Source organism: Zalophus californianus, chromosome 1 (assembly GCF_009762305.2).
Source record: "Zalophus californianus isolate mZalCal1 chromosome 1, mZalCal1.pri.v2, whole genome shotgun sequence".
NCBI classification, from domain to species: Eukaryota; Metazoa; Chordata; class Mammalia; order Carnivora; family Otariidae; genus Zalophus; species Zalophus californianus.
The window spans coordinates 62,319,962-62,343,049 of record NC_045595.1 but is presented as its reverse complement, the minus strand read 5'-3'; the positions used below and the strand labels follow the sequence as shown (position 1 = coordinate 62,343,049).

Sequence of the window (23,088 nt, the reverse complement as noted above, 5' to 3'; positions counted from 1 at the left end):
GATCAGCGGTTGCCTGGTGTGGGGGTGGGGATGAAGACTTCCTGCACAGAGAACTTTCTGGGGCGTTCTAAAACTGGATTGTGGTGATGGCTGCATAGCTGCATAAATTTAGTAAAACTCACAAAGACTTACCTTCATATGGTAGATTTTATGGTATGTAAATTACTTTTCAATAAAGCCATCTGTTATTTTTTATTTATTTTTTTTAAGATTTTATTTGAATGAGAGAGAGAGCACGCATGCATGCACGGGGGTGGGGGCAGAGGGAGAAGCAGACTTCACGCTAAGCAGGGAGTTGGACACAGGGCTCGATCCCAGGACCCTGGGATCATGACCTGAGCCGAAGTCAGAGGCTTAACTGACTGAGCCACCCAGGTGCCCCCAATAAAGCTCTTTATTATTTTTTTTTAAGATTTTTTTTTTTTTTTTTTGAGAGAGAGAGCTTGCGAGCACAAGCAGGGGCAGGGTGGGGGAAGAGGCAGAGGGGGAGAGGGAGAAGCAGACTCCCTGCTGAGCAGGGAGGCCGCCACAGGGCTCTATCCCAGGACCCTGAGATCATGACCTGGGTGGAAGGCAGACATTTAACTGACCGAGTCACCCAGGTGCCCACGCTCCCCCTGCCCTGCCCAAGCCATTTAAAGCTATTTAAAACAAGATGTTCTGTAGGGCATACAAAACTGGGGTACATCTAAACAAGGGCACAAAGGAAAAGGTCACAATGTTTATCACAAGGATGACTGAGAATGTGCTAATATTCCAAGACCACTGGTGTTATGGTCTGCTCAGAAAGTCCCAGAATATTAAAATCAGCTTAAAGATAGATTTAATATAAAAGGTTTACATAGCAGGCAATAAAGGTGCTACTATTATTTTCAGAGGCAGAATCTGTACACAGAGTTGAGAAATCAGGAGTGCCTGAAGGCGCATCAAATTTTTAAAGATTTATTTGTATTTATTATTGAGAGAGAGAGAGAGCAGGGGGTGGGGCAGAGGGAGATAAGCAGACTCCCTGCTGAGTGGGGAGCCCGACGTGGGGCTCAATCCCACGACTCTGAGATCATGACTTGAGCTGAAATCCAGAGTCAGACACTTAACCGACAGGCACCCTCACATATTTTTTAAATATTTATTTATTTGAGAAAGAGAGTACCTGTGCAAGTGCAAGCAGGGGGAGGGGCAGAGGGAGAGAGAATCTCAAACAGATTCCCTGCTGAGTGCAAAACCTAACACGGAGCTCAATCCCAGGACCCTGAGATCATAACCTGAGCTGAAACCAAGAATCAGCAGCTTAACCAACTGAGCCACCCAGGTGCCCAAAGGTGCATTGTATTTTAAGAATGGCATCATAGGTGAAATATATGCCCTTCTGAGGCGGTATGGAGAGCTGGATGGGATGTGGAGTCCACGGTGGTAAAATCTATGTATCTAGTTTCCCGAACACAACACCCTGGACAGGGGATGTGGGGTGCTCTAGGAGGGATTCCCTCACACTGACCAAACACTGGCTCTGGACAGAGACAGACCAGATTGCTGTCCAACCCTGCTTCTCACTGGAGCTTTCAGTCTTTTCATCTGTCAGACGGGCTTGCTGCCTACCTGAGTGGTTCTAAAGTTGGGGCGGAGAGAATGCAAGCACACGCTCTCTCTCGAGGAGACCCCGCTCCACTGCCTGAGTCTTCTGGAGCCTTGACAGGGAGTGTCTGGAACAGTGCAGGTGCAATTACCAAACACATAACGTTTTGCAAGGAACTGTCTCACATTTCTTTCTAAAGCTTATAACTGGGGACAGTTCTGGGGTATCATTCTGTAAGTTGTTGGTAACCAGCAGTGAAAGGAGTAAAGTAGTGAGAACATGAGTCCACGCAGCACCTCTTTCGCCCTGCAGTAAGCCTCAAACATCAAGTGCAGGACATCTAGACAAAGATGCTACGGAAAACAGTCCTAAATAAAGTTCTAGTCTCAGTTTGTCTCAACCCAGAGATGTCTCCTGCAGCTGGCTCAGCCAGAGCTCTGGTACTCCCTGGTGAGTCTCACATATTTGTTATTGATGTCTACGAGACAGGGAAAACGACTCTATCGTGAAAACATGTTGTAGATTAGCATCAAAAATGTCTCCTTTCTTCCTTCTTTAAAATCTTTTACATCTTTTCTGTAAAGGATTTAAAACTTGGGTGAGCAATAATGAAAAAGTAAACTCTCAAATCCTTACCACCCAGATATGGTCAAGTAACATTTTGGTTTATGTCGTTCCAATCCTTTCCCGTGGGGACATAAGCATATATTGATATATTATGTGTACAGTGTGTGCCTGGACACTCGCACCAAAGTGGCTTGGCTTCCAATGCTGTCTCTACCATTTACAGCTGTGTGGCTGGGTAAATCGGGGAAGACGCTAGTACCTTCCTCAGTTCTCTCGAGGGACTAGTGAATGACATCTATGAATATGCTTGGAACTGGGCATGGTGTAGGAAAAGTGCTCAACAAATGAGAGCTACTGCCCCATGGCAGGACATGCATATTCTGCAATGCCATGTCCCCGGGTATCCGTGTATGCACACACACCCACGTGTATGTGTGTCTACTGACATGCGTTCAGGCCTGTGTTGCATGGATATGTGCAGTTCTGATGTCTAAACACACCAAATGGGACCAAATTTAAGGTAATCTGCTTTTTTCACATAGCAGATCATGAGAGTGTTTTCATTTACAGATCAGCATTTTCGTGGTTACATGGCATCCCACCATGCAGAGGTGCCACGTTATGTACACTCTCCATGGCTGATCATTTAGGTGGTTTGCATAATAGTTTTGAATTCTATTTATGGGCCACCTAGTAGACATCACAGAAACACAAAAGGAAGTCAAATGAGGATCAGATAAGCAGTAGTCCACTAGATCAAACCAAGACGATTTTCCATTCCTTTGAACCGCAAGTTAGTGAAGTGGCTTATTCGACCCACTCAAGTCTAGTTATGATTTAAATCAGAACTTATAATTTTCAACATGAAAAACAGTAACATCACTTGAATACAAATTTTATTTCACAAAAAGACAACATGATTCCTCCAAAATAAAAATCAGGAACACCTTTAAAGCTTTCATTCCAACCGGGCAGATGCATCGTGCCTTCTTGTGCCACCACGCTCATCACGCATTCACGGTGGTCCCCGCCGGTGGAGGGCTGTGCACCACGAGGCTGCCCGGAAACCTCCAGAGAAAATGCACATGCTAGATCTATTTTCCAATCAAACTTTCCAGTGAATGTTGGCATTACCCGGGGGGATATGTGAGGTATGTGTAAGGCCGAAACTCCAAAGGGTCACAGTGGTTAGCCATCAGACATAGTCCAGTCCCCAGTGTTGATAAGGCAGGTCTGGAGGGGATGACCGACCAGAGGTCGGGGTGGCACTGATAACCGGCCGGTCCACAAACTCCACAGTGCACAGCTCCGGGCCATTGTCGCCACAGGGCGCGTGCTCCAGTTCTAGCACCATGACGGTGTTTGGGGCCGAGGTCACCAGGATGTGCCGTGGCACAAACAGAGTCATCTGGGGGCCCCGCGCTGGCCAGTATCGCCCCAGGTTAAAGCCATTAATCCACACCTGACCCTGGAGAGAGAGAGAGAGAGAGAGAGAGAGAGAAAACCATCAAGCCCAGCTGCACCGACAGCCCTGGGGGTGTCTGACGTTCGGGGCCAGCAATGGCAGGGACAGGAAGCACCCTCACAAAGATGTTCTCGAGACCCAGGCCCACACCAGCCTCAGCGCCCAGACCAGCCTCGGCTCCCACACCCTGCTGAGATGACTGGCTGAGTCGGGCCGGGGCTGGAGGGCAGGAAAAACAAAATGTTGCCCCAGACACCCGTTCCTGCTTCAGGACAATACACGTTTGGTGCTTCTGCCTGGTCGGTATTGGACAGTACCAGACAGCACTGTGGCAGTTTCACCAGGTTTCGGAATGTTGTCCCGGGTGCTGGGGGATTGCTGCCTCCGTATGCCAGGCCCTCCCTGACTTCTCTGTCCACAGAGAAGAACTGCTGAGCTGTCCCCCAAGGAGATGAGCTCTAGTTCTTTGCTCCCCCTCCCAAAGGCAGGGCTCAACCATGTCGTCTGCATGCACGGGATGAACACAAGGTCTGCAGCAGCTCGGGAACCCAGGCCCCAGGAGCCATCCTCAAACATGGTGGGAAGGCCACGCTTGCTCCTAGGAGCAGACATGATCCCACATGCTGCAAAGACCATTTCTGTGAGTAGAAGTTCCCTCCCCTATAAAACTGAGAGGAGAGAAACGCCTAAAGAATAGGGACTACATTTGGGTGTGTCTACACAGCTCCCCTGCCTGGCCTAGGGGTTGCTCACAGGGGAGGACTTAACACGTGGCTGAGTAAGTGGAACATTCTATTACAAAGAAAGGGGGGGAGGAGGGAAGATCTCACACACACACACACACACACACACACACACACACACACACACACACACACAGAGAATGAATATATGGGAGATGAAGGAAGGAAGGAATAAAGGGAGAAGGGAAGGAGGGAGAAGTAAAGAAATTGCTATCCACAGTGGCCGCCCTGGATATGGACACCCTGGACACCTCAGCCGTGGGGTCACCTGCTGAGCCCTGACTCCTGCACACTTCATGACCCAGCTGCTGCCGCTCACCTAGAGCGACTCAGCTGCTCACTTTGGGTATTTTTCAGCCTCCAGGTGTCCCCTTTATTCTCCCTGCCTCTGGATTTCCTCCCTGGGTTCCCATCTTAGTCCTGCTACTTCCTGGCTGCCGGACGTCAGGCAGGTGACTGGGGACAGCGGAGAAAGCAGCGCTGTCTGGCAGTCAGCATGGTGGCTGGTGCTGGGGACAGAGCCCAGGGAGCATCAGGCTTCTCACACTAACATAAAAAGATCTTGGCACTCACATGCCTACAAAGGAGGCCAGTGATTGAAAACCATCTGTCTGTTGAATTAAGTCATTTAGAGAAAGGATGACAGTTTCACGCTTCTCAGAACTATTTTACTCTTGTTTTTACCACGGGATATGCTCTCTCAATCCTTCCTCCCGGGCATGGGCAATGACAGCTTTACCAGGTCCTTATCAGCTGAAGATCTGCCGGGGGGCCTTGTTTTTGCAATAGTAGAGAAGAGCAGCACTTCACTTTCGAAGCTGAGGGGGAGACAGGTTCAGAGGGAGAGCAGCGTGAGGGCTATGAGCGGCCCGCAGGCTTCACAGGTGTCCTGACCAAAGCCACACCCACTCCCGACCCAATGACCAGGTAGACTAAGTGCAGGCCTGATTCCCTCTCGCCTGAAATTCCCTTTCATGAGGATCCAAGGGACCGTCCCTCACATCCCTTGTACTGAATCGGGCACGTCCATCTGGAAAGCCGGGAACCATTTCCCTGAATCCCCTTCGCCAGAGGGTTTCGGGTTGGATGAGCTCTCCTCAAAAGAGGACCCTGTTTCAGACTGGGCATGTGGAAGGGAAGCGGAGGCCACTGCTCTTGGGGGGTTATCTCAGACACATGGCTGACAGAACCAGGGGAACCTGCAGGTTCAGCCTGTCCTCGCTCCTCTGCTTCATGTCCGGCTCATCTTCCTAAATGCTGCCCTGCCAACCAGTTGTGCAGTAGCCTCCCTGGGCAACAGTCCCAAAGACCTCCTTGTGAGCTCCCCAAAGTACTACTCTGGCAGCTAGACTTGCTTCTGAGGGGCCCCAGGGCCGGCTTGACCAGCTTGGCAGGGATCTTAGTGCGTCTGCCTTTGATTCCCTGGCCCCTCTCCAACTTTCACTTTCCTGGCTCATCCTACATTCGTGTGAGGTCTCACTCCTACTAGGGAATACTCATATCTCCACACACTGCACTGTGACAGACAGACAAGATCCCAAACTGTCGCTCCTAGTTGCTGATCAAAGTTGATAGGATTTTTCTAATTGCTATCTTAATTCTGGACACAGCATGATCTAGTCCAGTTATTCTTTTCTCCCCCAAATGATCACCTGTGGCCCATGTGGGCCTTCCACTCCCATACGAACTCTGCCTCCTGGCCCACCCAGATGATGTCCCAGGATGTGGGCATCGTGCCTTGCATATCCCCTCTAACTTTCCCCGAACCCAGGGTTATACCTTCGGTGGCCTTGGTTAATTCTGGAAAGCTGTGAACTTCTCCAGGACAAAATGTCCCTCCACTCTCAGCTCCTAACAGAATGGGCATTAAATGAAGTTTAAGGTGGCCTAGATGCTCTTCCAGGACAGGAATAAAGCATTTGGAAAGAACAAACAAGGAATTTGGAAAGAATGGGTCACAGGCCCATAGCTCTGAAGCACCCGGCTGAACGGAACTCTCTGCAATGATGGAATGTTCCACACTGCCCCAACACAGCAGCAATTTGGCAATGGCTATTGAGGGCTCGAAATGTGGCTACTGTGAGGAGGAACTGAATTTTTGCTTTTCATTAATTCGCATTTAAACCTAAACAGCCATGTGTGGCTAGCACAGCGGTGGAATGGTGAGGTGCCTGGCATTTCATTGTCAGACCACAATGTCTCTGCTTCTCTCAGCCCTCACAGCCATCTTCTAGAGAAAGTCATAATCAATGCTGTCTCAGACTCCTGCAGCCTCCTCACAGGTCCCCCGACTCCCTTCATTAACTCTAGAACTGAGGCTCACCCAGCAGCAAAATGAAAATCAGATGATTTGGGGGCGTTCTTGCCTCCGACCTCCTCCCCAAGGGCCCCAGGCGACTGGTGCCTGCTTCCTCCCCACCCAGTCTGCACCACTCTCTCCCCACCTGCCCACTCAGATCCCCACTGGACTTTTCCTCGTCACCTGTGTAGTAACTGTTTCCGCCACCTGAGGGCTGTTCTCCCAGATCCCGAGCCTTCTGATGGCAGAGATCTCAACCCCACCAGCACCTCAGGGACAGGAGCTGTGGACATCCTCAATCCTGGGTGTTCCAGTCCAGGTCACACACTACCCCCTCAGGCTCTTCTTTTCTTCTAGTTTATTGTCATTGTTTGATCTTTGTATCATTTGTTTGGTCATTGGTTTATCAGCTATTTCAAGCACAGATTCTATGAAGGAAAAAACTTGGTCCATCTTGCTCACAATGAGACTCTCAGCGCTCAGCACAGTGACAGTTTATACCTAGCAGCACCCGTTAGGGAAGACTGGCTGAAAATTCTGCCTGAGGACAGATTCTACGAAGGGGTGACATGAAGTCCAACTGAAAGAATATTCCAGGCTCCTCTGCTCCCAGCTTAACAGTTTTAGAGAATCCTGCTCTCTGGGAAGAAAAATAAAATATTTGCATTGCTCCTTGATTAGTGCTGTGATTTTTTTAGTTATAAAAAATTACTTTGAAAAGACCCAAATTTTAAGAAAACCTGGGTGGCTCAGTTGGTTAAACATCTGCCTTCGGCTCAGGTCATGATTCCAGGACCCTGGGATCAAGCCCGGCATCTGGCTCCCTGCTCCACAGGGAGCCTGCTTCTCCCTCTCTCTCTGCCCCTCCCCCCTGCTTGTGCGCTCTCTCTCTCTGTCAAATGAATAGAATCTTTTTTTTAAAAAAAGTCAAATTTTTAAAAATTCTATTTAAAAATACACACACTGACTATTGTTTCTCTTTAAAAAGTTATGCTGAAGTTATTGGGGGCAGGAGGAAAGTATGTACATGTTAGTAAAAGTAGACTCACTCTTAATACAGTGAGCCCCACTGGGGCCCAGCATTTCTAGAGTGAACACCAATGGCTTCTGGGGCTTCGTGGGGGCTGTCCCAGCTAAAATAGTTCCATGACAAAGTCTGACTTTCTCTGACCATGGCTTGACCCCTGGCAGACTCCCCACTCTGCTATTATCACCAAGGTGATAATAGTTCCGATAAATGTTAGGTTCCGGGAAATATGTGACCTTCTTTGTTAATCAGACAAAAGTGTGTCTGTTCTAAATTCTCTAGATAAGCACAATCCTCGAACTTAAAGCAAAAATTTCAATGCTGCTTTAAGTCACAATTTAAAAATTTTCAAATGTGCTTCAGTGTTCCTTCAAAGACAACAAACTCCGGTTGAACACACTGACTCGGTCAAACTCTGAAAGAAGTCATGGAGACACCTAGAGGACTTAAAAGTGGAACAGACCAAGGTCCATTTCTCAAGGTTAAAAGGCTCTCACCACATACAATTAATGAGTAATTGTGATGTTACCTTGGGAGAAAGAAAAGAAAAAGAATTTTTTTAAAAAAAGGTAAAATAGTGAGGGGCTTGCTTAGAGAAGATGGTAAAGAGATTCCACTGCACAGCAGTGCACGGGAGAAAATGAATTCTCTGCTTCCTTTAGACCCAAAAGGGTCTGCAGCTGATGCAAACCACACTCCCTGCTTCCTCCTTGGTCTTGGAGCATTACAGAACTCTATGATCTCCCTGTATTTTATGACAGACGCAACTAGAATTAAAGCCACGAAAAAATATTAGCATAAAAGATGAATCACTTTTTCCTTTTTTTACAAACCCCACACATAAATTCCTTTCCTTCTCAGCCCCCAAAGGTCCAGCACTGCTTGACCCTTTTAAGAGCAGCTCACCTAACAATGGGCATCATGCTGCCTCACATATCTGGAACAAAGCTGCGAACTGCTGAGTAAAAACTGCTGTATATTGGGCACCTGACTGGCTCAGTCAGTTAAACATCTGCCTTCGGCTCAGGTCATGATCCCAGGGTTCTGGGATCGAGTCCCACATCGGGCTCCCTGCTGAGCAGGGAGCCTGCTTCTCCCTCTCCCTCTGCCTGCCACTCTGCCTACTTGTGCTCTCTCTCTGTCAAATAAATAAAATCTTAAAAAAAAAATGCTGTATATTTGTTACAAAATAACATACACCCAAAATTGCAGGAGACCCCCCCCTTCAACTCAGAGCCTCTTTACTCCTGTTTACACGTAATTCTCACAAGTTTGTTACTAAAATTTTAAACATATTTAAATTTGTTTTTTTTAAAGTAAGCTCTAAGCCCAATGTGGGGCTTGAACTCATGACCCCGAGATCAAGAGTTGCATGCTCTATGGACTGAGCCAGCCAGGCACCCCGCTTGGATGCCAAATTAATATCTATTCGTGGAAAGAAGTTTGATTATTTAGTTTCCAAGCTCACAGGACTTGAATTAGATGGAAATAGTAGACTTTGTAGGGGGTAAAAATAACTATAAATCAGGCCCAAAAAGCTTAAAGAGCATTATCAGATTCAGAATGAAAGTAGGGTCAACAGGGCTAAGACTTGGGGCAGGTTGCAGAAATGGTCCCAGTTCTCTGCAGCTCCCCCTATCAAGAGACAGAATCTGTTCCTCCCTCCTGTGAGTCTGGCTGGTCTAGTGCCTTGCTCTGGCCAAAGAACATGGCAGAAATGACTTGTGATTTCTGACTTGGGCCTTAAGGAGCCTTGTACCTCGGCATTCTTCCTCTGAACACTGCCGGTCACCACGTGAACGAGTCTGGGATAGCTTGCTGGATGATGAGAGAGACATGGCCCAATCTCCTCGGTCACCTCGGTGGACAGACAGCTAACATCTGGGAACACACCCTCCTCGCTGACCAGAAGGGCATGGCCGGCTGAGACCAGCAGAAGAACTGCCCAGTTTGCCAACACTCAAAATGACAAGCTGAATGAATTGTCATTCATTTAAACCACTAAGGTCTGATGGTTTGTTATATGGCAAAAGCTAACCGATACACATCAAGGTGCATTAGCATGCTACTTTTCAGTAAAGGAAATAATGTTTATAAACCCAATTTAAAAACAGAGTCATTTTCTAGTATTCAGTTCCTCTTTTACTAATCAGTCACCAGATCCCGTCAGGGCTGCCCAGCAGTATTTGTGCCCCTCTCGGGGTTGTTGTAAATGACTAAGTGGGAGGACATACATAAGCACTCAGCCCAGTGGCATGCAGTAAGCGCTCAATAAATGTAGCCGGTAGGGGAACTTCCCACAGTGGGACCCTTGGCCCCACCCCCACTGCTACACTGACGTCCCAGCTTCATTCCTTCTCCCTGGACTGCTTCTGCAGCAGAAGAGCAGATGTCAGGGCTAATGAGGAAGAAGAGGTGGGTTTTACTCATAGCAGGCTGGAGGTGCCTGGGAGAGTTCCAACGGCGGCCAACACTGGTGGTTGGATATGGTTCTCATAAACCGGGTCCTCAAAAATGCTGGGCTGGAGCTGGGAATTGGGGTGTTGCTGGCACATCTGGGAGGACGACATCCCCTGGAAGTGTTAGAAAGGGGCTGAGGATCAAGTCCTGAGGACTGCAGCATGAGAGCTGAAAGAGAAGCCTGAGAAGGAAGAAAGAGGAGGAAGGAAACCCTGGAGGAATTTCGCACAGAAGTCAGGAGAAGAGTTTCCAGGGAGGAAGCGGTTCCTCGTATCAGATGTTACTTGCCAAGATGTCAAGTAAGACACAGCCTGAGAAATATCCGGGGGCCATGTCAACAGGTGGTGTTGGCAACAACAGCTTCAGAGGAGTGTGGGGGCAGAAGGGAGTTCCTCCCCATGGCCCTCCAGAGTTAGTTCTACTGACTGAGTCCTTTCCCAGAAGCTCCAAATGTGGGACAGGTACCCCACCTCTGCATTCTCATTACAAGCACTGAATATATGAATAGATACCTTTTGTTTTAGAGATTGTATCTATTTATTTAGAGAGAGCATGGGCTGGGGGGTAGAGGGAGAGAAAGAATCGCAAGCAGACTCTGTGCTGAGCGTGGGGCTTGAACTCATGACCCTGGATCATGACCTGAGCCCAAATCAAGAGTCTGATGCTTAACCAAATGAGTCACCCAGGCGCCCCTGAATATATACCTTTGCTTGCAGCCCACCTCCCGATTTGTACAGACTTCTATGTAGAGACTCAAGACCCACAGGTCTTCTATAGGATGGCTATTAGGTCTGGTAACAGAGAGAACATGATTTCATTGTACTGAGTGTAGCTTTACTTATTTATTTATTTTTGCTATGTTCCAGACTTGATGGCCACTTCCTCTTGGAGATTAGATGATTAGTAAATACTTGAAGCTGAACATGTCTAAAACAGAGCTTCTGATCCCCGCCAGCACCCTGCCTGCCCTGCTCCAGCCTTCCCACCTCAGAAACTAACCACACCCACCCCTCCCATTACACGGGCCCCAAACTCTGGTGTCGTCCTTGACTACATTCTCTTGAACACCATACAGGCTCCTTCAGCAAACCTTGCCTTTTCTTTTCAGTATGAATCTTGCACTTTCCTTCACCGGTACCCAAGCCCACAGCTTCTTGTAGGATTGCTATACTAGCTTCCCATCAGGAATTCCTGCATCAAGCTTTGCCCTCCTATAATCCATTCCCACTGAGGAGTGAGCTTTCAAAGCCAGTCAGCTCTTTGACTCTCTGCTTACTACCACCACCGGAGTGAGGAAAAGCCAAAATCTCCACCCCCTGACTTGGCCAACCCCCATGCCAACCCCTCATCTCCCACACTCTCCCCCTTGCTCACAGGATCTTTCTCTCTGGGCCTTCCCACTCGCTGCTTCCTGGCTCCAGAACGTTCCTCCTCTGGCTCCTCACATGGATGACTCGGTCTCATCCTTCAGGTCTCAATGGCTACCTTCTTCTAGAGGCACCCTTGATCACTCCTTATGTGGTGGCTTCAAAATATGTTCATACATTCTTCACACTTTTCCCTTCAAAAGGCAGAATCTAATTCCTATCCCAAGAACAGGGACTGGACTCAATGACTCTCTTTTAACTAACTGAATGTGATGAAGGCCATGTGACTTCCAAGGCTAGTTTCAGCCTGGCTCTCTCTTTCCTAGATCTCTCCCTCTGGGGAAAGCCAGTCACCATGTCATGAGGACACTCAAGCAACCTATGGAGAGGCCTGTATGGGGAAGAACTGAGACCTCCTGCCAACAGCCAGCCCCAACCTGGCAGCCATGGGAGTGAGCCACCTTGGAAGTGGGTTGTCCTGAGCCAGTCAAGCCTTCAGATGTAGCCCTGGCTGATAGCTTGACTTCATGAGAGACCCTGATCCAAAACGACCAGGCCAAGCTGGTCTCAAATTCCAGACCCACAGAAACGGTGAGCCTAATAAATGCTTATCATAGTTTTAAGCCACTAAATTTTAGGGTAAAATTTATTACAGAGCAATAGATAACTATTATGCCATATAAGATAGCAACATGTTCACCCCTATACCTCACTTTAGATCACATCATCACATTTAATTTCTTTCTAATTGTTATCACTGTCTGAAATTATAGCATTTAATTATGATATCTTCCCCAGTAGCAGTGCCCTTGCCTATCCTGCTCACATGCTGAATACCAGTCACCAAGTACTTCATAGTTTCTTGTACTTCCTACGCACTGTCGCCATATTTGATCATAACACTTTGATGCTTAAAATTGCCCCTAGTTCTACAAAGGTCTCAAGGTAATATCCAAATTCCTTGATATATGAGGCCATGAAATCACCTTTCCAGCTGTACTTTCTAGCACTCCCTTCCTGGCTCCTTCTAGGATGTTTTCTGTGACACCAACCAATTCTCCAATTCTCTGGACACCAGCTTCATGTCCAACAATTCAATTATGACATCACCTACCTGGAGCTGAGGTCAGATCCCATAAGTTAAAAGGGCTCTGACCCACACTTCTGAACTACCAGCTACAAATTAGGGGTTCTTATAAGCTCCTCCTCAGGCTCATAATTTCCTAGAATGGTGCACAGAACACAGGAAACATTTTACTTACAAATGCCCTCACCAGGTGTACCTTCCAGCACCTGGATGTGTTCACTCACCAAAAGTTCTAGAGTTTTTACAGAGCTCCATCTCCAGCCCCCAATCCCTACCCCAAGAAGTCAGAGGTTAGGCGGTGGAGCTGAAAGTTCCAATCCTTTGATCACTTGGTTTTTCTGGTGATCAGGTCCCACTGGCACCAGAAAGACCAAATGAGGAAGCTATTAGAAATTTCAAAAAAAGCAAGATGCAGAAATAATTTAAATATATGAAGGGATTTTTGTCAGCCTTTTTTTTTTTTTTAAGATTTTATTTGAGAGAGAGAGAGCACAAGCAGGGGGAATGGCAGAGGGAGAGGGAGATGCAGACTCCCTAGTGAGCAGGGAGCCCAATGTGGGGCTTGATCCTGGGACCCTGGGATCATGACCTGAGCCGAAGGCAGACGCTTAACTGACTGAGCCACCCAGGCACCCTGTCAGCCCTTTGTTAGAAATTCTTTTATTTCATGATTTTTTACATCTTGAAAGAGGGAATACTTGCCTTTAAAAAATAAAATTACTTTTAGTCAGTATTCTATTTGGATTCTTAGCTTTCAAAGCATAATTCTGGTCGAGGAAAGTGGGACATGACTCCACCACTCTCATCATCATGCTCTGTTCTGCACCCAAACCTACCCCGAGAGGATAATAAATGCAGGAAGGGCTGTGGCGGATATGGCTATGGAACTTGGGCACAGCATATGGAGGAGAGACAAAGAGCACAGATGCACGGCAGTGGCCGAACAGGACACCTAAAGTATAGTACACGTGACCCAGCCAGCACACCGCCTATCTTAGGGAGCTTGTGGTCAGGTAAGAGCTCTGTGCAGCCGAAACACTGGCCTGGTCTCCTGGAAAGAGCAAAACATGCCTGACCACTTCCCACTGTAATCCCAGTTTGATGGTTGGGCATTTAATCAGAAAGCCACATCCTAACCAGAAGTGATTTTTTTTTAATCGCCCTTATCAGCGACTTTGCTCACTAAATCAAGGCAGTTTCTTTACATCAACTGAAGAGCACAAGCCCAGAGGCTGGGACAGGTCCTCCCTGATGGAGGAGGGCAGCAGAGGGTTAGCGTGTCCAGAGGCAGGGTCCTAGGAATGGCTCCAGCTTCACGTGTCATTTGGTCCACCCCTACACCCACCCCCACACCTGCCAAAGTGCTCATTCTCCCAAAAGCCAGAACTCAGTGCTCTGTGGGGTGGGTTCTGTTTGTTCTGCATCTGCTGATCTTTTAGAACCTCAGAAGCTGGCCTGGGGCTGTCCTCAGTAAGAGGGACAACTGTTCACCAGAAAATAACAGAAAACAGAGGGACACCTAGTGGCTCAGTCGTTTAAGCGTCTGCCTTCAGCTCAGGTCATGATCCCGGGGTCCTGGGATGGAGCCCTGCATCATCATTGGGTTCCCTGCTCAGTGGGGAGTCTGCGTCTCCCTCTCCCTCTGCCGCTCCCCCTGCTTGTGTTCTCTCTCTCTCTCAAATAAAATCTTAAAAAAAAAAAAAAAAGAACAGAAAACAGTATGAACAGTATGCACTGTCTTACATGTATGTCCGACCTTTGGACCCACATAACCCAGGTCCACAAATCCTATAGATGGGCCTCCTTGTCTGCTTTATTAAGATATACTTCACACCTCATACAATTCACTCATCTCGAGTATACAATTCAGCGGCTGTGAGAACACTACAGAGCTATGCAACCATCACCACAAACAATTTTAGAATATTTTCATCACTCCAAATGGAAACGCTGCACTCCCCAACCTCCCTCCCCACACCGCTCCTTCCTTGCTCTAGGCTACCACTGATTTTTCTGTGTCTGTAGATTTGCCTATTCTGAACATTTCATATAAATGGAACCTTCCACATGTGTGGCTTGTGATTGGGTCCTTCCATTTAACATGCTTTCAAGGTTCATCCATGTTGTAACATATATGATTACTTCATTTCTTTTTATGGCAAATTTATTTTCCATTACTATATATATAATAAACATTTTGTTTATTCATTCCAGTGGATGGACATTTGAACTTTTCCACCTTCTGGTTGATTCTGGGTAATTCTGGATAATGCCAACTTGACTATTTGTGTGCTAATGTTTGAGGGGACATATGCATTCCATGGGCTTTTGGGGTTCCAAACATTCTGACACATTTGGAAATATCACGTGTCTATGTACCTTCCAAACATGAAGGTGCATCCATCAGATTGACAAGATTAGTGCAGAGCCCCTGTCTACATACTTAGCATAGCTCCTCATTGGCCTTCCAGGCCCTGTACGTTGCTGCCTGCCTTTCCCCGAGGGCCCGCAAGTCGGATGGACTTGAGGGTCAGGGAGCTGTACTTCCACCTACTTCTGCTTCTCATGCAAGTTCCTTAGCTCCCTTGAGCCGCTCCTCTGCAAACTAGAGCTAATGACAGGATATCGCACTCCTCCTGCTCTTTTGGTGATTACAGAGGTCATGTCTCCAAAGTGCTGAGCACAACGCCTGGGTCAGGCACTCTCGGGTGTGACACCTTTATGACCTGGCCAAGGTGAAGCCCCTCTGACTTCCAAAGATGTCTCGTGCTTTTCCACGTCTGCACCTTTGCATCTACCATTCGCCCACTTAAAAATTCCCTCCTTGACAAAACTCCCTCTGACTCCCCCGGGGAAGGGCTGTCCGTCTGTCAGGTCTGCTTCCACCTGAGTCACCCCGCTCTTCTCATCGTTCCTGTCATGCACAGCTTCTCTTTCTGCTTCACATCTCCTGAAAGTTCTTTCTCTTAAAGCACGAAACTGATACCACCTGCGGAGCAATGGTTTGTCTTCTCGTCCGCCTCGGCCCTGTACCCACAGCACCCTGCAAAGCCCCGCATCACCTCCAGAGCTGCCTGAGGGCTTCCACTCCTCCCACCTGCCTTCTTCCCCAGGGTGGGGGGTGGTGGCACCCAGGGGTGGGGGAGCTCAGCAACACAGACACCTGGGCACCCTTCCACCTAGAGCATTTACAGAGCAGCCAGGCCCCGGGAGGTGAGCAGGATGGTGAAAAAGCTGAGCACTTTTAAAAAAATGCCCCTTCTGCAGCTTATGACCCAGTGGGTGAAACGGAGGTGCCAGCCGAAGTGTGATGAGCCCAGGTGGGGCACGGGGGGTGCTCAAGGGAGGGCTGGACTAAGGGTCTAGGAAGGCTTCTTAGAGGAGTTAAGGCTGGTCTTGACAGATGAATGTGTGACGCTGGGTGGGCAGAGTGAGGGAGTGAAAAAGCACGAACAAGGGAGATCTACGACACAGCAGGACACTGAGAGGGAAAAGGCGACCAGGAGGGAGGGGAGGAAAGGAGGGAGCAAGGGAGGAAGAAGAAGCCTGCTGGCTAAAGTGGGAAGATCCAAAGAGGGCTTTAGTTTGTTTTGGGGTCTTAGAGCCCCCAGATGTCACTTCTTGGCTGCAACCCGGAAGTTGGCAGAGGAGACCAAAAGGCTGACACGATGCAGGACAGGCGGTTCCAGAGCAGGATCCTGGCCTGGAGGAAGAAGGTGGGGAGGGGATTCAGAGGTTAGACTTCCTCCTAGGGCCACTGGGCAGGAAGTGAGGGCAGAGGCCGAGAGAAGTCTGACAGGAAGCTGGGGGAACAAAGGAGTTACACTTGACAGCAGTCAAGGAGGGTGAGTGGGTGGGGGAGGAGTACGGTGGCTAAGGGGAGAGGTGAAGGTTAGAAAGACCAGCTGGAGAAGGGGGAAGAGACCAAAGACTGCTGGGCAAGTAGGGGGCCTCCAGAGGCTGGAGAGAGTGAAGGGATAGGGGCCCTGCTGAACACGCGGGAGAGGCCCCCTGGCAGTGCTCAGTCACTGGTGAAGGAGCAAAGGCCGACTGTGGACCCACTCAAAATAGAGGATGAACAAGGAGACAGAGTGGAAGGTCAAGGGGCCCAGTGGATTGATGGCTTTTAAAAAAGATTAGTGGTGACGTCTAGACTGGATAGGGAAGAACTGTGGCCTTAATGGGGGAGAGTTTCAGGTCATCAGTAAGATCCAAGAGCAGGCTGGAGGGCATGAGAGCCTGGGGGATTGAAACACCTGGCAAGAGAGAGGATATCACAGCTTAAAATTCTGGAGGTATGTTCACCAAGATATACCATGTGCTCGGTCATGAAACAAGTTTCAATAAATTTAAGAAGACCATGGAACCATCACCACAATTTAATTTTGGAACATTTCCATCATCCCCAAAAGAAACCCCCTATCTACTTGCAGTCACTCTCCATTCCCACCATCAGCCCCAGACAACTATCAACCTACTTTTTCTCCTCTACAGATTTGCCTTTTCTGAACATTCCATATAAATCGAATCCTACAGCATGTGGTCTTTTATGTCTGGCTTCTTTCGCTTAGCATGTTTTTCAGATTCATCCACATTGTAGTGTGTATCAGTAGTTTGTTCCGTTTTACTGTGGGACACTATTCCTTTGTATGGATATACCGCATTTTATTTACCCATTAATCAGTTGATGGACATTTGAATTACATCCAGTTTGGGGTTATTATGAATTATGCTGCTCTGAATATTTGCGTATAAGTCTTTGGGTAGACACAGGTTTTCATTTCTCTCGGGTATACACCCAGAAGTGGAACTCCTCAGTCCTATGGTAATTCCATGTTTAACCTTTGAAGAAACCTCCAAACCGTGTTCCCCAAGTGTTTGTATCATTTTACATTCCCACAAGTGACATAGGAAGGTTCTCATTTCTCTCTATCCTTGCCAAAATTTGTTATTGTCTATCTTTTATTAGTATAGCCATTCTAGTGGGTATGAAGTAGTATTTCACTGTGGTTATGATTTGTACTTTTCTAATGATTAATGATGTTGAGAGCATTATACATGCACTTATCAGCCATTTGTATATCTCCTTTGGTGAAATTTGCACATTTTTTGACTGGGTTGTTTACCTTCCTATTATTGAGTTATAAGAATTCTCGATGTATTCTAGAAATAAATCCTTTGCTAGACATATGATTTTCTCCCAGTCTGTGGCTTGGATTTTCATTTTCTTAATGATTTCTTTTGAACAGCAAACATTTTTAATTTTGATGAACTCCAATTTATCACTTTTTCCTTTAAGGATCATGCTTTAGGTGTCAAATCTAAAAAGTTTTTCCCTAGGGGTGCTTGGGTGGCTCAGTTGTTAAGCATCTGCCTTCGGCTCAGGTCAAGATCCCAGGGTCCTGGGATCAAGCCCCACATCGGGCTCCCTGCTCAGCGGGAAGTCTGCTTCTCCCTCTCCCACTCCCCCTGCCTGTGTTCTCTCTCTCGCTGTCTCTCTCTCTCTCTGTCAAATAAATAAATAAATAAAATCTTTAAAAAAAAAAAAGTCTTTGCCTAATTGAAGGTCATAGACTTTCTTCCTTCTTCTAGAGGAGTTTTATAGAGAAATTAAATTAGAAATCAATAAAAATAAGATGCTATAAAAACCCTTACAAATATATGGAAATTAAATAACACATTTGTAAATAATCTATGAGATTATTTTTTTGAGAGAGAGAGAGGATGCGGGAGTGGGGAGGGAGAGGGAGAGAGAGAATCTTAAGCAGACTGCACGTTCAGTGCAGAGCCTGACATGGGGCTCAATCTCACAACCCTGAGATCATGACCTGAGCCAAAATCAAGAGTCGGACACTTAACTGACTGAGCCACCCAGGAGCCCCAAAAGGACATTTCTTAAACAAATGTTGTGCGCATCTTTTTCCCTCTTAAAAGCGATTTATATACTTTTCTCCTCTTCTTCTTCAGAGTCAAAATTCTCAAAAACAATGTTTATATTCAAGTATCCAAATTTATGCTCCAGGGGGGCCTGGGTGGCTCAGTCGTTAAGCGTCTGCCTTTGGCTCAGGTCATGATCCCAGGGTCCTGGGATTGAGTCCCTCATCGGGCTCCCTGCTCAGCGGGAAGCCTGCTTCTCCCTCTCCCACTCCCCCTGCCTGTGTTCCCTCTCTCGCTGTCTCTCTGTCAAATAAATAAATAAAATCTTTAAAAAAAACCACACACACATTTACGTTCCCAAGTTTGTTCCTTTATCTGACACTCCTCAGTAGCGTGCAATGCAGCCTGTGGATGCCCCACTCCCATACACTTGCTGAGGGTCCCAGGGAGCTCCGTGTTACTACATCCAGTAGAAGAGCTCCTGTCTTTCACTCATCCCCTCAGCAGCACAAATGCCAGTTTTCCTCCTCACTCTCTGCCGGCCATGTTTGTGCCTCTTTTCTTCCTTCTGCATCCTTTCTCCTTAGAGGATCTCCACCATCCCATGTCTTCAATGACCATCCACACACAGATGATCTGACACATATATTCCCAGCCCAGATCCCTCCTCTGACTTCTCCATCCACAGATCCCACAGCCCTCCTCCAGTATCTTCTCTCAGCTGTTCTCAAAGGCCTCTCAAACTCAATCTGTCCAAATCCAACTCATGATCTCCCCCTCCTAGCCCATGTTTTCCTCTGAAAACTCTTCTTTCAATAAATGGTACCATCTGCCCAGCTACCAGCCTGGGACCTAAGAGTCATCCAGGATATGTCCTTCTCTTTAAACCCCAATAACCAATCCATCATTACATCTCAATGATTTAACGTCACACATCTCTCAGATAGTTGGTATCATCTCCATCTTGGCTCCCACCATCCTAGTCTCTCCCTGAGACTATGGTCCAGTCACCTAGATAGCTTCCCCAAATCCACAGGTGCCCTTCCCCAGCCCTCTCTGTACCCTGGGGTCAGACAGGTTTGTCCCATCACAATCATGTGATGGCACCCTTCTGCTTCAAAGGCTCTCAACACAAAGACAAAACTTTAATGTGGTTTAATTGGCCTATTCCAATCTCATCTCTACCCACTTTCTAGTCTTCTCTCTGAACCACACTCCACACCTAAACCCCACATTCGGGTCCTTTACCAGGTCCTCAAGCTCCTCATTTCCCCTATGACCACATGGACTTCACACATGCTATCTCCTCTGCCTGGAATATGTTTCCCTCCCCCTTTTGCCACATTAATTCCTTCTTATCCTTCGTATCTCTGTCAAGCATCACTCCCACAGGGAAGGCTTCACTGACCTTCCTGACAAGGTCAAATGCCCCAATTACTATCAACTCCCATATTTCTTCTTAGCACTCACTGCAGCTGCAGTCTCGCCATTTAATTTGGGTGATTATATGATTTGGGTCCGTCTCCCCAACTAGCATGTAAGTTCCATGAGGGCAAGTCATTGTATCCTTAGTGTTCATCGTTGTATCCTTAGCACCTGGCACAAAGCTTGGGCACATAGTGGCCAGTGAAAAATACTTGTTGAATGAATATTTTCACCCAAGATGAAAACAGGACTGAAGTAAAGAAGATAACAGTGAAGGAAGACATGCAAACATCTTCAAAGAATAAAGAGGGGGGAGGGTGACCAGGAAGTAAAATGGGCAAGGAAGAGCTGAAGATCATGCAGACAGTGGTGGATGTCCCCAGGGTGTAGGGCTGGTGGGGTGTTGTGGGGGTACAGAGGTAGGCCCGGATGAAAGAAAAACAAATTCTCCCAGTGATTCACCCCTTTGCCTGGACCAAATCTTCTTCAAGAGAAAGAGAGTGTCCCTCATAAGCAGTATCCAAAGGAGCTAGAGTTTTTCTTAGAGGAAGCAAGAAAGCCATCATTTGCTCAAGGAAGTTGTCAGTCAGTGAAAATGGGGCAGAAGGTACATATTCAAGCTGGCCATCGAGTCTCTGAAGATCGGCCAAGGTCCCACTACTGAGGAATGGATAAACTAACACGGAAAGCCCTCCACTCCCGAACTGTCACACAGCATCTCATTAGCAGCTCTTTTTGATTCTGTATCACTTTCCACGAAGACACGTACCTTGGTCCATCCAGGAAATTGGATAAAGGTGTCCTGGGGCAAGTCTGGGATCCCACTGGGAATAGAGAAGTTCCCCATATAAAAAGCCGGCAGTGTGTAGTTAGATGAGCTGTGGGCCAAGGCTTTATCATGGCAGCCACTGTTACAGCCATGCCAGTCTCCCAGGTGTCTGCGCACCGCATCCTCAGTGTCCAGTGGGAAGATCATCCAGTCCGTGAGGATTTTGGAACCAAGGGTCAGGTTAGAAATAAGACCCTGTAAAGGAGAAACAGAGCAATGAGCTGGGGTGGGAAGCAAAAGGCTTCGAGTGTCTCTGTGTCCCTCCCTGAATTCGTGGGGAGAACAAATTAGGATATGAAACACCAACAGTAAGTGAGACTCAAACTGTGCATACGTCAAAGTGACATCTGGCTTGAGGCCAGAGCTTTTGACCCCATGACCCCCGATCTTCACAGTGTTTGGTTCAGAGTCACCGCTGAATGGAAGGAAAGATGGCCTCTGAGGCATGGGAGAATGAATGGAGTCAGGAATGCAGCAGAACACTTAGCCACTGTAATGGGGGCTGGGGGGGACAGACTCTGCCCCCTCATATGACCAAGAGCAAGTCTTGGCATAAGCCCCTCAGCAGCACTCATGGGATGATGACGCCTGAGCCCATTCACCCACTGTGGGACTCAGTGAGGTACCATAAAAACGAGGATACTTTGATATCTGTGGAAGGATAGAAAGGGGAAGGTGAACAGTTGCTCTATTCGTCCAGTGGGGTCAGTAGGCAGGGGTGTCCACGGCGCCGGCCACCGCACTGAAGCCTATGCTCACGGCTCACCTAGCTTCCGCTCTCCTGCCTTTTACACGGTGAACTTCTTCATTCCCCAGGAGATCCCAAATTCATCCCAGGACAACTCTCAGTACCAAGTCTCAACTGCCCACTTAGTAATTCAATAAACATGAACCAGGCAGCTATGTGCGGGTCCCTTGCTGGGTACTGGGACCCAGAGACTACACAAGAATCCCTGCCACTCCGTGTGTCAACATGGCCTGTTGACAGCCAAGCAGGAAGGCCACTAACTACAGCCTGAGCACAAGGACTTTAACAGGGACATTTCTACTGGAGGTAAAGGTTGCCTCTCACAGCCATTCTCTAAGAGGGTAATCGCCTTGCCTCTGAGCTGCACCAAGAGGGTCAGGAAATAGCCCCATACACCAGTTCTGTCCTAGAGCGGGTGGTACCATCAATCCTTCAATGCAGGTCTTCTCTTCTCTAGCAGATGGTGAGCCACCTGTGGGGAAGCCTGTATCTCAACATCTTTGCATGCCCCAAAGCACCTTACGAAGCATCTTGCAGAGTATGAGCTTAACAAATTTGCTGAATAATGCTCGAGAAATGTTTTCCAAGGAACAACATTCGGGCTAGGGCTAGACACCTGGACACAGAGTAACCAGCAGGGGTGAGAGGCCGTGCATCAAGGGAAAGGCTTTCTACGATTCAAGACTTTGTCATGGATTGTCCACACCCAGAAAACAGAGCAGACCAAATGCTAGGCTGGCTTTGTCGGCGACCAAGTGCCTTTCGAAAGTGAGCTGGGTTTGTTAAGCAAAGAAGCAGCACGGTGGAGTCGCTTCCTCCTTCTGTTTCTTTCTACCGGGTGACTGAACCTGAACAAAAAGCAAGGGTTCTCTTTGCAAAGCACAGTTTTCTCATCACCTGCAGAGGAAAATAGGTCTTCAAAATAACCCAACTCTGAAGTTGCAAAACAAATCACAGTAGGTTCACTCGCCAAACTTGGCAAAGTGTGCAAGCTTTTAAAAATCACTTCTGTGTGTGAACAGGGCTGGAGGAAAATAAGGTATATATGAGTTTTTAAATGGCTTTACAGAACCTTCCTCGGGTGGCACAGGCACAGTTCTGTCAACCTTTGAACCTCACTCCTGACAGTGAGGTTGGTCCTACCTTAAAATCATTGATATATCTGCCATAGTTCACACGTCCCATGTTCTCCACCAGAAGGTCCAGAAAGGCTCCAGCTTTCCCAGTGATGTTCAGAGTGATCACCTCACTTCGATCCAGGACTCCCTGGGGCACCTGAGGGGTCAGAGTCCAGTGGGAATTAGCTGGGGTGAGAAGGTCAGCAGAGCAGGGCTTGCTCAGTCATCACACTCATTTTCTTGTCTCGAAGGGTCACCGGACTCGGGAGGGAATGCTCTGATGGCCCCTTTGCCCAAGTCACCGGCTGGGTAGTCAAGTGTCCCCCACACTGCTTCTGAACCAGGCAACTCAGCAGATGCAGCTCTGAGCAAGGGAAGCTCTAGGCTAGCTTCCTTTGCTCTGGGGTGTTTTGCTGCACATCTATTTTTAATAGGAAGGGAATGGAGGCAAAAATTCCAGGAGGGGGTCCCTGCCACAGGAACTGCTTTGTGTTCTCACAGCA

General features: G+C 47.8%; 1 protein-coding gene across 3 annotated transcripts in view; it reads right to left on the bottom strand.

The window, feature by feature from the left end:
- Positions 1 to 3,018: 3,018 nt before the first annotated feature.
- Positions 3,019 to 23,088, bottom strand: part of GLB1 (galactosidase beta 1) — an 85,801-nt gene continuing 65,731 nt past the window's right edge. For all 3 annotated transcript variants that reach the window (XM_027583169.2, XM_027583168.2, XM_027583170.2), the window contains 3 exons: positions 22,611 to 22,742; positions 20,660 to 20,914; positions 3,019 to 3,608 (listed from right to left, as the gene is read on the bottom strand). In XM_027583169.2, coding sequence (XP_027438970.1) covers positions 3,336 to 3,608; positions 20,660 to 20,914; positions 22,611 to 22,742 — 660 coding nt within the window. In that variant the 3' untranslated portion in view covers positions 3,019 to 3,335. The remainder of the gene's footprint in view (positions 3,609 to 20,659; positions 20,915 to 22,610; positions 22,743 to 23,088) is intronic.